The 16,987-nt window shown below is 38.1% G+C and overlaps 1 protein-coding gene across 3 annotated transcripts in view; it reads right to left on the bottom strand.

The window, feature by feature from the left end:
* The window catches only part of SPOCK3 (SPARC (osteonectin), cwcv and kazal like domains proteoglycan 3), a 212,383-nt gene that overhangs the window by 19,433 nt on the left and 175,963 nt on the right, over nucleotides 1-16,987 (bottom strand). For all 3 annotated transcript variants that reach the window (XM_037377278.1, XM_037377287.1, XM_037377295.1), the window contains one exon: nucleotides 1,396-1,515. In XM_037377278.1, the coding sequence (XP_037233175.1) occupies nucleotides 1,396-1,515 (120 nt within the window). The remainder of the gene's footprint in view (nucleotides 1-1,395; nucleotides 1,516-16,987) is intronic.

The following is a 16,987-nucleotide window of genomic DNA, read 5'->3' as shown; positions in this document are numbered from 1 at the left end:
TACCTATTCAGTGTTACCCCCAACAAAGTGAGTATTCAGCAAGAAACAGGACCCTATGCAATGGTTCAGCTGACCTTTAACTGAGTGATGTGCTAACACAAGCTGTATTATTAGATACATTTTATTTATTACTATCCAATAAATGCTTACGTAGGAGGTGCAAACTTTGTATTTCTGTTGTTTTCATTACTGGATGAGAAGCAGATCATGTGCCAGTTATGGGCACCAACCAGAATGTAAATTGGAAATACATATTTTTAAATGTGTTTTTTTCAATACTGATAAAAAGTGGCATGATGGTATTACTACCTTACCTCAGAGACATTTTTTCTCAATATTAAGAGAAGTATTCCCAGATAACACAGAATCATCTTTAAATCATTGTTTTACCAAATTATTTGTATTTCTTTTAGCATGAAAAATCACACAAAGAAATGACATTTCCAATTAAATTAAATAAATGGATTTCTTAAAAAAAGTAATACTACAAATAGCAATCAAAGAAAAGGCAAAAAAAAAAAAAAAAAAAAAAAAGAAAGAAATCCCAAATACTTAAAACGTTAATAATGAATGACTAAGTAAGCAGCCAGTGCTGGCCAAGTTCTGTGAAACATACTTTGGAGGAATTCATAGTTTGCTTTTCATATCAATGAAAGGTAGAGTTTTATGGCCTATGAAATCTAATTTGACCCTCCTTCACAGTAGGACATCAGTCTTGAAACTATTATTGCACATTTATAAGCCCTTTGATAATTCCATTTTAAAACTTTACTACTTTCCACAAGGAAACACCTATTTAAATATCTGAGGAAGTTAAAAACAAATTACGCTCCCTACTGTTTCCACTTCATTAGTACGCCTGAGTCCTCCCATTTGAAGTATATCCTTGAAAGTTCGTTTTTGCTTACAAGCTTCTTTTCCTTATGTTCTTCTGTACCAGTACCTACAGTGGCATCAACTAGCAGTGATGGGTCACAGGTAATTATATCTCCTGTACATTATTTCTTAGGGCTAGCCATTTCACAACTCACTTTTCTCTATGGAAAAGCTGCTCAAAAATCCCTACTTGTTTCTTCTGTTTAGTCTCCTTATACAGCAGCTAATTATCAATCAAATAGACAATTTAATAACATTCACAAATGAAAGCATTGTGAATTGTAGCTGCCATACATTCTTACCAGAGTCCTGCAAAACAACACTGAAAGTTTGAAATGAATATTTTATATCAGTACTAAACCATAAATAAGAAATTAACTTTAGTAAAGCACAAAGTTATGGTTTGTACGCACGCCTATTTAAAGCACGTAAGAATAAGGCTAGTCTTAGCAATGGAGATATAGAAGTACAAAAAACTATCAAAGAGAACATGAAATAAGACAAGCAGAAATCTCTTACGGGTTCTTTCAGGCCTTTGAACAATCCTAGTCTTCTTATTGTGAATTCCACTTTCATGAAGTGCCTTAAACCAGTCTCTCAATCTGTTTGCAACCTCCCTGAATTCCAGGTCACTGCACACTGAAAAACAAAACATAGACTTGTTTAATGTTTTTCTCCTGAGTGCTAAATAGAACTTTTCAAACTATGCAAAAAAACCCCCACAAAACAAAAAAACCATAAAATATAAACGTATATGTTCCACAGCTTTCTTTAATTCATAAACTTCAGTTTCATTACTTCATGCCTTCAAAACCCAATTAAGATCCTCAGAAATAAATGACTGATGTATGAAGCAATTATGAAAATATATATAACTAGAAATTAAAATTATCCTATGCAAACTACCGCCAACTGCAAACAGTTCTAGCACAGGTATTATCCCATCTTACTGTAGATGAGGCTGTATGGCAGAGACACCCATGACGGTCTTTTGGAGTTTCATTTTTATGTTCATTAAGGCAATAGTAATGGAAGCCCTACCAGAACAGGCTGGAGATGTGATTTAGGCAGATAATGCAGGAACACCCAACTTGTGTTCCTATGCTGAAATGTGAAAAGAGGAAGTAGGGTTGGCAGAGAAACTGCTTCAGGGAGTGTCCTGGAAGCTTATCTGATTGAATGTGGTTTTACAAGCCAACATTCATGAGCACGTAACTGCAAACAGGCAGCCATACAGCTGCTTGGTGATGGAAAGGATGGTTTCTTTGACTAGAAACAGCAAGGGTAGAAAAAGCATGCAGGACCAAGGACAGCATCTGTAGCATCCAGAACAGCTGATTAGGAGCAGACTGGCTGAAGTGTTGTACAGTACTGGTAGTACTGAAACCAGCAGCAGAAGCAGATAATAGATAGCAGCGAGGAGACCTATCCACTATTGAGCTGCCGGAGAAGACGAAGAAAAGGTGTGCTTGGAGCAAGCAGATATCCCTTCCAGAACTCTGCTTTCATGTATTGGAGAGAAGCTGGGAGAAGACAAGAAATAATAGGATCTGGAAGATGACAAAAGCAGGAAAGGCACTGAAGATATGCTTCCCTAGGTAACAAAATACCTTCCAGTGCCCTTATCAACAGTTACCACTTCCAAATCACGTTTTCCAGGTCTACCAGTAAATGACTAAGCTACAATCTGAAGAGCTCACACCTAAGTTAGCAGAGCTTCACAGTGACACTCTTGCAAATAATTCTCCAGTTCAGCTTACTTTTCCTTTATTATGTAGCAAACCATAATATTTGGAGACCTAGCCTTCAGCACACCTTATTAAATTGAACAACACTGTGAAACACCTATTTGTACTTCACAGTTGGACTGAAACATGTCAATACATCAACAACTATCAATGCCTGTACAACTGCAGGCATCGAAGCTTTTGTTTATTCATTCTTTGCTGAAGTCTCTCCTGAGACTTTGTTTTTTTCCTTGAAAGAGTTAGGTTCAAACTATACATACATTTGCACATATTATGAATTGACATTTTTATAAAACTTGTATTCTGCTTTTCTGTTGTGTAATGGATTTTTTTTTCCCCTGATAATTTGATAGCGAACTGGGGAAAGAAATTTTTATGATATGCGGGCATGCATGCTCAAAACCATATCGCAACAACTAGATGGAAATATTCCCCTGAGCCAAGACTACACATCAGATTTAAAACTTGTGGGATTTCTATGTTTGCTATGATGACGCCTTCCATTACCAACCTTTGCACCAGCTGACAGGTCAGTATAAGAAATCAGACATGAACTTTGGACACCTTGCTCATCTTTAATTTCACCTCCCGTTACAGGTGAAATAGATTACAGGTGAAATAGATTACAGGTGAAATGGAATAATATTGTTCCCTCCTCCAACTACCTTCCCTTGGTTTAAGAGAAAGACTTCTAGAATGGAATCAAAGGGCATGGAGCACAGCACAACCATTAGGGGTACCTGACCTGCAATCTAACCACTTTGATTTATCTACCCTGCACAATACTGTGTACTGTTGCCACAGGTCCCAGAAATAACATAGCTACATTAATATATACATACACTGACCTGGCTATTTTCATCTACCTCTAATTTGCCTATTTGCAGCTCAACACCAATTAACCTCTGATGCTGAGCTGACCTACTCAGAGCCAGTATATAAACTCATTTACAGGCACAGACACACACGTATATCCATATATATTTATTTATTACATATATAAAACTGAGAGCATGAGGAAGTGTCAGTTTCAAGTAAAAGCTTAGCTTTAATAACATGAACAAAGAGATGCACATGACAGATGCATGACAGAGAATGTAGGAATTCCTCCTTTCTGTAGAAGCAGTGAAATAGATACACTGAAGCTAATCATCTATTAAACTCATTAAGGTGTAAAATCAAAGCATTAAGAAAAAGAGATAGTGCCTCTTTGATTATTAGGTATAAGAATAAAATAGATTTTGCTGTTTCAGCATGTGGTACTAGCCACTGTCATGCACGATATGACATAAAATGGCATTTTCTGTGCTCCTGTGAATTGCATTCCTTTCAAAATGGAGCGTATATATGGCACATTTGGGGAATCTGACGCGTCCCCTAAGAGATCGCAGATTAGGGGCATTCTTCCAAATTCAACTTCTTACAATCCTTTTCCCAAGCTTTACTTGACAATTTAAGTTACGGGTTTTTATCTCAAAACCAAGAATTAGAAAATTGTCATAATTTTTGGTTCATTGTAATGATTTTGATAAGTTTTGATAATATCTATAACCAATGCAAAACAAACTGATTAAAACTGTCATTTGCTTATTTTCCACCAGCTAGCTATTCAAGTGCTGGAGTCAGCTCTCAAACATGGCATGTAATGACATTTACTGTATTACTGATTTAAATGCACAGTGAAATTCTGGTTCATGACATTTCTAACATGTCAAGTAAAAGTAGATGTCTTCTATATATGAAATATACACGAGAGATGCAAAACTATACTACTCTACACATTTAATAATTTACATGGCTAAACTGTGTTCTCAATAAGTATTTAAAGCATGGGTTTATAACAAAGTCTCGCATTTCAGTATTTCAATATCACAGAATATTTAGTTTATATACCAGCACCTCAGGAAAAGATTTAAAAGGTAGAACCAGACAGCAAATTAGAATTATTGCCATAAACCTTTCTATCAATTATGTCATTTCCACAGGATGCCTAAAATTTGTTAAAATTATGAGTTGGTTAAATAACAAGTAATAATGCACTTCATTTTGACTGCTGGAAACTAAAATACACTGGGGTCTTCTTTTTGTTTCTGTTTCCCACTCCCCCACCCCTCCACTTTTAAATTTCTCAATGGAAAATTCCAAAATAGAGAAGAAATTTCAGGTTTTAGTATACTTACTATTTTCCAGAGTGCTTTTCCAGATCTAGCTATCCTAACATTAAACCAGCAGAATAAGAAGCATTGCACCTTAATTCACATGGATTAACATGAATAAATATTGTATTCTTTAACAGAGAGAGTATCAGCCTAACACTCCATTCACTAGAATGCTACTTGCCATTAAAACGTGCTTGCGCAGGTTTATGCTATATGATGAAAAATTATATTAATTAATGGTTTGGTGCATTCTAGAATATGTTTAGGGACTTCTCATCCTGGTGATCAGCTTCTAAAGATACACGTTGGTGAAATTATTGTACGCATTGGTCTGTACTGATTTAAAATAGGTCAAGATGAGGTAATTCAGATCTATTCAGACTATTATTTCATCTGATAGACTGGGAGATGAATCTTTAATGGCAAAAGACAGACAGTAAAGGTTGTAGAAGGTTAGACAGTAATAAAAAAATGCATATTAAATGACATGAATCCACTCGGGAACCTGCCAAAAAGTACTTCTGTTTTTGTCTAATGCCAATGCAAGGCATTCCTGCTATTACAATCAATTCTAGTAGCCATTAAAAGCATTAGTATGGGGTAAAGTGAAGTCACTAGCTCAAAGGTTACTGGAGTCTCCTGTCATTAGATGTAATAAAAACTGACTATCTTTTAAAACCAATGTATATGAATATGCAAAAAATGAAGGGATCTGAAAACTTAATAGGTACTCAATCCAGAAATATTTTTATGGAAGTATTATTTAAATGTTAGGTGGAACTAAGTGTTCAATTTGTTTTCACATGCAGTAAATGTTACAATTTGTGTTGGTATTTGAATAGAATTTACTGATTGGAAGTAGAATATTTGAAAATGCTAATCAATATGTGTTCGTTCAGTGACTTTCAACTCAATCTAATTGATGAAGTAAAACCAGTGCTATTGAAAGCTATAAAGACATGCAGAACATATTTGGAACTAGCATAATGGATTGAATTCCCTATTATATGTAAATAAGTCTTGGCTTTCTGACGTAACAGAAAATAAGTTAACAATATATACTTTTTATATAAACACAGCGACATATATACATATAATTATGTGTAGTTTAAAAAATGTAAATCATTACCATATTGACATAGTAAGCACACTGAAATACTGTTGTTTTAAGGAGTAGCTTTCATTACATGAAGGGTCAAAAAGTGATTTAGGAAAAAAAAAAACAAACCACACTCACATTGTGGAGCATCACACACAATAACATACGGGATCACAAGGCTGTAGATAGAAACTGTGTCTCTGTTTACTTCAGGAGAAGATAGTTTCATCTACTTTTTCAGCAGCAGACCTCAGTTAAATATTCACTTCTAAGAGTAAAGGCCTGCCAATTGTGAAAGAAGCTCTACAGACCTAAAGAAATTATCAACACAGTTTAACAGTAATTTAAGTGTAGAACTCACCAATTCATCTGTTTTCTTTTCTGCCCTGCAGCCAGAATATTCCTAAAGTCTTTTTATAATTTAACAACATGACACTTCCATTTCTAAATCCACTAACAGCCAGTTCCCCTGAAAACTATGATTTACTGACAATATGGCCAGTGGGATTAAGTTGTAGGAGAAAGATTAAGGCTTTGTTTCAGAGTCAGATATGAAGTACCTTGCCCTGCCAGAAGGGACACATCCAAGTCACGATGTGGTCTGCACTATCCCATTGTGTGGTTATGCTTGCTGCACAACTCTATCCTGTTTCAAGACACACAGTCCTTATAACCAGAACTTCAGAAGATCATCCCCAGCAGACAATCTCAAGCAATAATGTAGAACTATATTCATAAATTCATGTGTATAATAAAACAATAAGTAAATATACAGACAGCATATGGACAATATGAAGACCATAGAATCATAGAATCATTTAGGTTGGAAAAGACCTTTAAGATCATCAAGTCCAAACGTCCACCCGGGACTGCCAAGTCATAAACTTGCCACTAAACCATGTCCCTAAGCAGCACATGTAAGTGTTTTTTTAAACACTTCCAGGGATGGTGATTCCACCACCTCCCTGGGCAGCCTGTTCCAATGACTGACCACCCTTGCAGTGAAGAAATTCTTCCTAACGTCCACTATAAACCTCTCCTGGCAAAACTTGAAGACATTTCCTCCTCTCTTATTGCTGGTTACCTGGGAGAAGAGAGCAACCCCCACCTGTATACAACCTTCTCTCAGGCAGTTGTGGAGAGCAATAAATTCTCCTGAGCCTCCTTTTCTCCAGGCTGAACACCCCGGTTCCCTCAGCCGGCCCTGACAAGACTTGTGCTCCAGACCCCCCACCAGCCTCGCTGCCCGTCCCTGGACACACTCCAGCACCTCCCTGTCCCTCTTGCAGCGAGGGGCCCAAACCTGAACTCGGTACCTGAGGTGCGGCCTCACCAGTGCCGAGCGCAGGGGGACGGTCACTGCCCTTGCCCCGCTGGCCACACCATTTCAGCCACCAGCCAGGACGCTGCCGGCCTTCCTGGCCACCTGGGCACCCTGCCGGCTGCCAGCCAGCACCCCCAGGCCCTTTCCCCCCAGGCCCTGCCCAGCCGCTCTCCCCCAGCCTGGAGCGCTGCCGGGGGTTGCTGTGACCCAAGGGCAGGGCCCGGCACTGAGCCTGGTGGAACCTCGTACAGTGGCCTCGGCCCATCGGTGCAGCCTGCCCAGACCCTCTGCAGAGCCTCCTGCCCTCAGGCCGACCAACACTCCCGCCCAGCTGGGGGCCATCTGCAAACTGGCTGAGGGTGCGCTCCATCCCCTCAGCCAGGCCCTCCATAAAGACTGAACGGGCCCCAGCACGGAGCCCTGGGGACACCGCGTGTGACCGGCCACCAGCTGGGTGTAACCCCACTCACCACCACTCTGGGCTCAGCCATCCAGCCAGCTTTTTACCCAGCACAGAGCCCACCTGCCCCAGCCGCGAGCAGCCAGTTTCTCCAGGACAATGCTGTGGGAAATGGTGTAAAAGGTTTTACTTAGTCCAGGTGGACAATACCCACAGCCTTTCCATTCATCCACTAGGTGGGTCATCTTCTAGAAGGAGACCAGGTTCATCAACCAGGACCTGCCTTTCATCAGCCCAGGCTGGCTGGGCCCGACCCCCCAGCTGTGCTGCACGTGCTGTGTGATGGCGCTCAGGGTGACCTGCTCCATCACCTTCCCTGGCACTGAGGTGAAGCTGACAGCCGTGTAGTTCCCTGGAACATTCTTCCAGCCCTTCTTGTAGATGGGCATCACACTGGCTAACTTCCAGTCTTCTGGGACCTTCCGGGTTAGCCAGGACTGCTGATAAACGATGGAGAACGGCTTGGGAAGCCACATCAACCACCTCCTACAGAAAACTAGGAATTACTTCATGTGAGATGGATAACTCAAACAATCAGTGTGTGCTAAAGCAATACTTCTAATCATCCTAATGTTTTCTATGTGTTGGAATCACTGTATGTGTTCACAAAGTCACAGAATAATTTATGTTTGAAAGGATGTCCAGAAGTCATTCAGCCTTACCCTCTGTAAAAAACAGGTCTAATTACATCTGGTTGCTCAGGACAGTGTCCAGTCATACATGTCCTGTGATCATCCTGCCATTCACATGAAGGTTCCTCACTATGTGAAAGACCAGTCTTCCTTAAGAGGAACAATATACTACTATCTACTGTCTTGAACTCTACTGTTTACCCTGGAAAGCACAACAGCATTTTCTCATGCTGTAACTTGAGGATTGAACCCATGTCTCCAGGATTCCTAAGTATCCAGAAACTTGATTACAGCAGCAATTCCAGCTCAGTTGTGAGAAGGATTATTTAGAGCAGTTCACACTGATGCTTATGTAGTCCAACACCCTTTCAATGCATTGCCTGCCTTTCATGTACTACTGTATGGCTGTACAGTTAATCTTACGCATCTGAGCTGCACTGATTAACTGGCATATCCATGTGTGCATTTAAACATATTATTTTTCAGAGGGCCCTGTGTAAAATTACTGTAACCCTAATGTCGCCATTACAATTCAATGCTGCCTTTAAAGACAGCATCTATTAAAGTAAACGGGAACATTATATGAACCGTACCTACTCAATGTCAGTATTCTGCAAGGTTGCCATTCCGCACACCTTTATGAATTTAGCCCAGAGGAACTGATTGCTTGAACTGAAAATTCCTGGCCCCAGACTAAGGGCTAGGTCCCCATTTGGCTAAATCTATATGTCTAAGAAAACCAGAAGCAAAACTGTATGGAAATGGCATGATTCCTGCAATATACATCAGCATTTCTAGGTCTGTATCATATCTGTCACAAATGGGAATAACAACATACGGCAAAAAGTAATGTGGTCACAAAGCCCAATAAATTTGGCAGAAGGACAAAAAGCCTTTCAAAATTGTAAATAAAGGATGGTACAGTCATTTCAGTCATCTTTTTACAGTCCCATATGTACGATCACAACTTTTTTTTTTATATAAAAAAGTTTGTAAATTGGAAAACATAATATGTATATTTCTAGTTATATACGCTTATGAAGTTTATTAGCCATCTGTTACCTCTATGGCCAATGATTTTAGGAAGATACCTGGAAATTAACAAATAAAAGCATTCTGATCTTACTATTTCACTAAACATAATGAATTTTCTACTTCAGTTAGTCTATGTTACGAGATAATTAATATAAATGCTGCAGACACCATATCAGGGAACTGCAGCTGCTTATTCTTACTGCCTCAAATTAATGTTCCATACAAACATTCTGCTCATGATTAATGTTTCATAAAATCTAAAATTATTTCAATTAAATTCTATTTTCATAAAATAAATCTCATCTTTTTGTGTCCTCACAGTTTTAAAGACTTCACATTTAAATATAATGACCATTTCTGAGTGCAGGAAAAATAGCAGTAACCACAACATACAGAATTTGTGTCCAAAAATATTATCTTCAACTTAAAATACATAAACTTACTAAAACATTGCAACCTGCAATTAAATAAGACAAAAGTAATTCTTTAATCTGTCAGAAGTATCACAGACCTGTTGTGGTATTTGTTAATTTTCTGGAGGACAGTCAATATATATGGCTTCCTTTGCTAACTGCTGCTAGCCTTTAGTGTCAGTTATTTCCTATCACGCTCTGTTATTCTGAACTACTAATTACTGAGGATGAAAATGATGTCATTAATGTGTACATTGCACACTTATGAAGCTAGGTAATCGGCAAAAAATGTTAGCTAGCAAGGAAATGCTCTACTGTAACATGGTATAGTCCAAGATCTTTTCATTCCCAAATATTTTTATATATTCAATTGAATACGGTATTTCACATAATAGAATATATGAAAACTATCAAATGGGGACAGAACAGCAATTTTCTTAGTGGTGAAAGCTTTCCAGACAAATAAAGGTGAGGTAGTTTTCTGAATTTAGTTTCAAGGATTCCTGAAAGCAGTACACAGCTCTGGTACAAAGTCAGGATATTTCCCTCCTTTCAAGGACAAGATCAACAGGGTCCTGCAAAGACTTTTTTGCATTTGACATAAAATCCCGTGAAACCTAGACAAGGTTAAGGACAAGACTGAGACAAGGAAAAGTAGAAAAGGATAAAAAGACCACTGAACAATGCTCTTTATAAAGAGAAATAATAATAATAAAAATAATTTCCAGTATTTTAAATTAGACATTTTTTGAAAACAGAAATGTTTTTGTGCTGATAAGAGGCTTCAAAGGTCTACCACACCAGGTAATTCTGTGCACAGAACCTGGAAGGGACTAATGGAGTTTCTTTCTATTGTGAGAGAAAATTATCATTGTGCCTAGGTAGGACTGTCCACTGTTTTGCACCTTTTCCCTTGCAGAGAAGGACAGCAGAATTGAACATTGGGCTGAACAATCACCAACGTATAGAAATCAACTAAATGCTGTTCTGCAAGTGGCTGGCGTAAAGGTATTTTACATCACATCTGGATCCCACTAAAGCCTGACAGATTTAAGGCTGGCATTGCAGCAGTTTCCTCCTTTTTGTATTTAGATTGTGATCTGATGCTTTAAAACACATTGTACTTCCCTAACCATTTCCTTGTGTGTCCTTCTTGAATGCTTAATCCCTAACATTGCTCTTAATCACCTAGAAATGTGCATTAAAGAGCCTGTACACCTCTCAGTGAGGACTGAGAGGCCGGAATCTCTCTAATTTAGCTAATTATTTGTGGTTTTCCTAAAGTGAGGCCATCAGAGGTAGTAAAGCTCTTCCTCCAATACTGAAGAAAACTATAGCAGCCGATCCATTATATCAGTAATATAACTGCAGGACCCTCTCCCCCTGGCACAAATCACATGCACTGAGATGCAAACTCTGCTACACTGTACCACCACCTGATTGAAATCAGAACTCTAGTTAAGTAAATGTAATCTGCAGCTGTGTCTCCACACAAACTCATTAATCAAAAGCTGAAGGAGAAATGAAGAAAGTAATGATTTTTAAAAGATATGATTAGGGTACAAATCTGAAATGTTTACACATGCATATATGAAGTATGTTATCAAAGTGCAATTATGTTTTGCTAGTCTACGCACTGAACACCGAATGGATTGTTCATGAATGTATGACGTAGATCAGACAATTTTTATGAGATGTATATGAATATTCATAGGGATAAGAATTTATTTAGCATTGGTAATTCCTAATACATCTTTTAAATCCAAAACTGCTGTGTTACCAACAGTGACCCAACTGAATTACAATTACTATTTTTGGAGAGGAAGGGGAAACTTGTTCAAAGTGCTGTTTTATAAATAAGTAAGAAGGATACAAGAAGTATATACTGGTGAAGCATGTGGGGGTAAATGAAAATGTTGGAGGGTACAGTGTCCAACAGGATACCATTTGCAAGTTAAAGGACTATAAATCTGTTGTTTTTTCATTCATAAAGTCTGCAGGAAGTTGTCCATGGAGAAAACTATTCCCAGAGGTACATCTGAAAAGGGAACCACTACTTTACCTGAGCAGAGAGTCTGGCAGTGATATGTGTGGATAACCACGGACAAGAGCCAAGGAGCAAACCAAGAAGCTACATTATTTGACAGTGCAAATATACCCTTATGTATTCTCCCATATTTCTTCACCCCAAGTTTGCGGCTCAGAAACGGAGACCATGTCATGATCAACACAAGAAGAAATGGCTGCAGAGCAAGTTCATGGTCACTGAACTACTCCACAAGGCACAACAACATTCAGAAAAGGGATACATTTTAGGTGCTCTCTTAGTGTAAGGGACAGCTTTTAACACCTTTCTTCAGGGGAAATACTGAACTGCAATGCTGAAGACTAACTGAGTATCCTAATAAACTGCTTCATCATAAAGCAGTTATTAAATAAATATGGCTAAGTTAGCAAAGCTTTCAACTTTCTACAGAAGAGAAAATAAGACTTCCAGAGGTTAGCACCCTTCTTTCAAAATAAAATTGTTAAGACAGAATTAATGAAAAAGGGAAAAGTTTCCACCAAGAAAACTTCCTTTTTTCATCAAAATAATTCAATCTTTTCAACTTGTTATACCGACTGATGTACTCAGATAATACAGGTTTTGTCTGAGCAGACTGTATTCTAACCCCAGGGTTGCCGTTTTCCCATTACAGATAAGGGTCCATGCATGTAGACACAATACAGATACCCAGTTAAACCTAGCAACAGCATGTGCTTTTTGGAAAGCTTAAACTATGCTTTTCTGCCCTAACATATCATGTCAGTGAGCAACAAAACAGAAAGTTCCTCATCTATATAACCTTTCCATTTAAACTGAACAAAGACTACAAAGGAAGAAATAGAAGACATTTGCCATTTAACCAGCTGTATTGAATGACTCTCCTGAACTCTTTAAAAAAACTCGCCTTAAACACAGTGATAAAAAACTGTCACCTGAGACATTAAAACTAGAAACTAAGTTATCTGAATTGGCAGCTGAAGACCCTGTATAACTTTAACAAAATCAAAGCACTCCATGAATTTAATGTGCAAGGCCATCAGAGACTTTGTAGCTTTTGTCACTCACAGTAATACCAAATACAATGCTGAGGAAATCCACAGTTATACCACTGCCATCTAAGATTTCTGAAATCTATAAACTTTCTCCAGAAGAATTGATGGCATTTCTTTTGTTAAGATGAACACTTGGTCTCCAAATGTCTCCGTGCATTCTTTTGTTATATATATAACTTATGGCAACTAGGAAATGCAGTGTTTCTTGGGAACAGCGGTGGCTGTACAAGATCTATGGTATGTGTTACAATTCAAGCCCATCACAGAGGAAAAGCAGGCTTCAGTCAGAAAATCTGCCAGAGGAAGATAAACTAAGGAAAGGACTGTAAAACTGCCAGTGATGGTACTCCATTAACTTCCTCTGCAGGGGGAATAAGCTTGCTAGGCAAGAAAAGGAGATGGAATACAATTTTGACTACAGCAAATGCAGGAAAATGGTAACATCCCATCATTAAGAATGACAATTCAGTGGCTGCAGAGCCATGCCTAAGAATGGCTGCTTATGGTCAGCCCAAACTCTATCAAGCCTCATGTCTTGTCTCCAAGAGCAGCTATTCATACAGAGATGCTGTGGAAAAAAAAGTGATATTTTCATGGTATGCCTTCTCCCCTTGATCCATGGCTCAGAGGTGTCTTGCGTTCACATAATTTAAATGGGTAATGCACAATCTCATAGTTTCTGACTATCTACATATTTCACATTCCAAGGAAACACAGACTTTATTTTTATGGAAGAAGGAGAGAAAATCTACTTGATCAAGATCCTCCTGAAATCTATTCACAATTTCTTTGTTATCCATAAGGGTAAACTTGCAAAGCACCAATTGCAAACCCTATTAAGAAATCTCTCTGCAGCAAACACAACAGGATAGTGATATAATTCTGTATCGCCATTTATGAGACTCTCCTGCTTACTTAGCCAGCTAAACAGCCAGTGTCTCCAATCATTTTCTTTTTGTAAAATGGGTATGGCCTACAAATACTGGAAGCAACTTCTCAAAACAGCCCTTGACAAGACGTCATCTGTGTGGGTCATGGAAGAACGAAAGTGTGACAACAGTATGTCAGATCGAAGGCTCGTCTAGCCCAGTACTCAGGTCTCCAAGAATGGGAAAAAGTGGATGCATAGTGAGGTACAAGCATTTGCCTGGTCTCCAACCACCTGTGCACAAAAGATTTCTAAAGACAGATATGAACCTATAAGAGTAATCTGGCTTCTCTCTTGGTAGCCTCAACCCAAAGCACATGTAATAAAAAACTCCACAAATTTTAAAATAAAATTTCAGGTCATGCTTTCAGATATAAAACTAGGAAAAGAAGAGTACAAATACACCGAGTACAAAATACAATGCTAGTTTAACATTAACCAGCTGTTCTTAAGTCCTGAAAATGCATCCAAGTCTTCACTGAGACGCCCAACTCTCTTTCTCTCAGCTGAGAGATGTCAGTGTTACCTGTACAGCCATTAACTCATCTGGAGCAAACCACAGAAAAGAAATGGTCATTGTCAGAGGGACTCAGCTCCACCATCAAAGAAAACCATCAAGTCATCTTCATATGTGTGCAATTCTCATATAAGATGGGTGTGTTACAGACAATCTTTAATACACAAGTGTTCTGTGACATCAAACAACTCCAGATTCAAACCAAGCACCATGAGGGATCAGTCTTGGTATCATGATGTATTTTAGGAAACCTTTTCAAGCTGTAGTCTATGCGCATGGGACTGCTGTCTACCTGCATGCAGTTTATCTGCATGGCTATGTTGCAAGTACCAAAGTTTTTGAAAGGAGCTACTTAGAGCAGGCACAGATCAGCACCATTTGTACGCAGAACAGAGCAAAGCCAATACTGATAACAAAGACCACTGTCTCTTTAAGCAAACTTCTTATAACATTAGATTCTATCAAGGATCCTGGCATATTTTCTGACATTTAGAGAAATTCTCATCATATTGAACTCAGTAGTAAAATGCTTGCTGATTTCAGAACAGCCAGAATTTCACCCCCCCCTTTGCTGCTGTCTAGAGCAGCTACTTGGCCCTTTGAAGAGGAAAGGAAATCTAACACTGATCAAGAGACATCTTGGCTATCGATTAAACAATTTTTTTGACACTTTATGAGTTACAAATGAAAGAAAATAAAAAATATAAACTTTTTGCTTAAAGAAATATGATGTTCTTTTTTTGAAAAAATATATCTACGCAATAAAATGTATTGTATTATAGACAAAATGTATACAATAAGAAAGTACATTGCTTTTCCATATGGTAATTAAGGACCTTTCAAGACAAAAAGACTATGGACAATTAGAGATGCCAGGCAGTTATCTATTCAGTTATAATTCTGCTTGTTAATCATAAAGCATGAAAGGTATTTCAACTAACTGGATGTGCTGATTATCAGCACCGTTGCCTACAGCTAAAAAGAACTGTCAAATGTCATCAACTGTGAATCTTCACCACTGCATCTGTGACTTTGAAACAACTATTACCCCTAAAAACAGCATCATGGTTCTGTACTGCTTGTAAAATTCATGAAAATGTTTAAACTGCCAGTGACATCAAGACAATGAAAATAATGCAACAGTAGCCGAGGCTTTAAAAGTAAAAACCAAAAGTGGCATGTAATTATTTTAAGAAATAATCAAATGCCTACTGATAATAGTTTTGAAAATCTAGTAAGAGCAGTAAGAAATAGTTATAGTGTGAAATTATGTCAATTTTTAACAGACTCTTCTGTTCTCTGTCAAAAGATTTTTAACACAATTTTTTAGTTATTATTCAGATAGCGCTATATTTTATGTTATTGAACTTCAATTTCATACATGTTTTTCTTTTGCCCTTTGTAGGCTATGCTCTTAAAGTTCTGAACACGCATCATTAACTACAGAGAAACTTGCAGAAATATATCAGAGTGATATCTGAATTTTGGTGGCCACACAAAAGTAGTACAAATGATACTCAGGTCTTCCTTCAACAGTGATCACTGTTAAGATCAACACGGCATTACGGTGTCCTGAGAAACTATTATATCCTACCAGGCCAGGTGGATCACGAGGCTATTCAGGTAATTTTTAAAGACACAGGCAATGTGGTCAAAAAACCATGTGGTTTTATCATCACTGCGCTGAGCTCAGAATACCATTGCTTTCCTGCTGCATGGATCATTGCCTCGGTTTCAAGATGCTGATATCGCACCTCAATGACTTGCAGACTACAGCAGGCTCCTCTTCAGCAAGGTGAAGCTGAGGCAAGGTGCAAGGGTGCAGACAAATTAGAGGATTCAACAGCAGGTGCCACCACCATGAAAATTTACTTGCAGAGTAGCAGCTCCAAGTTTAAGACTTTCTCCCCTTACAGCTCTTATGTCATCAAACCCCAGAAATCCTGGTTCAGTGCAGTGGGAGTTTTGTCCCTGATTTTGGTAAGGCTAGTCTTCCCTCCTGTGAATATGAACCACCTCATCACTCTATTGCACAAAGCCCACCCTTCGTCCTCGTTTCACAGCTGTAATTTGAAGTCAATACTGTGCCTATTGCTTGAATATCTGACTGGACTCGACATTTTATTCAGTTGCTGTCTGTATGTATTACAAATGGACATCATCAACATATGTTTCTACTTTAACAGCCAAGATTGCTATTATTTCTTAATAGGAAAGCTACTTACATTTAAAAATGCTAATTTAGTCCCATTTTATATTGAATCCCTGTTTTAGCAACAGAATAATTTCTATGGCTGCTTGTGGATTAATATGAGTTGGTAGCTGTGCGGAAGAATAAATATAGCATCGTACTGTACACAACACAGAGTACTTTTGTTATAATTTAAAGTCAATCCTGGAAGACTAATTTGTGGGTTTATTGTTTTAAGTAGGACTGGATGTAGTTATGTTGAAAAGGTCATTTTAAATAAAATTATTCTCTATACTTAATAATAATATACAGTAATTACTGAATTACACCATTAGGTCAGCAGGAAATTGCTAGAAGCAATATTTGACAACTAAAATGTGACCACTGTGGAGCTTTTTTTGATTTAACTTGATTTAACATCTCCGCAAACTTGACTTATAAGCTTCACTGTTTCCTATAATGTTAAGACACTTGCAGGTTTGGTTTTCAGATGTTGTGATGTGTTT

This window comes from Falco rusticolus, chromosome 1 (genome assembly GCF_015220075.1).
Source record: "Falco rusticolus isolate bFalRus1 chromosome 1, bFalRus1.pri, whole genome shotgun sequence".
Lineage (NCBI taxonomy): Eukaryota > Metazoa > Chordata > Aves > Falconiformes > Falconidae > Falco > Falco rusticolus.
This window is presented reverse-complemented; position numbering and strand designations above follow the sequence as displayed.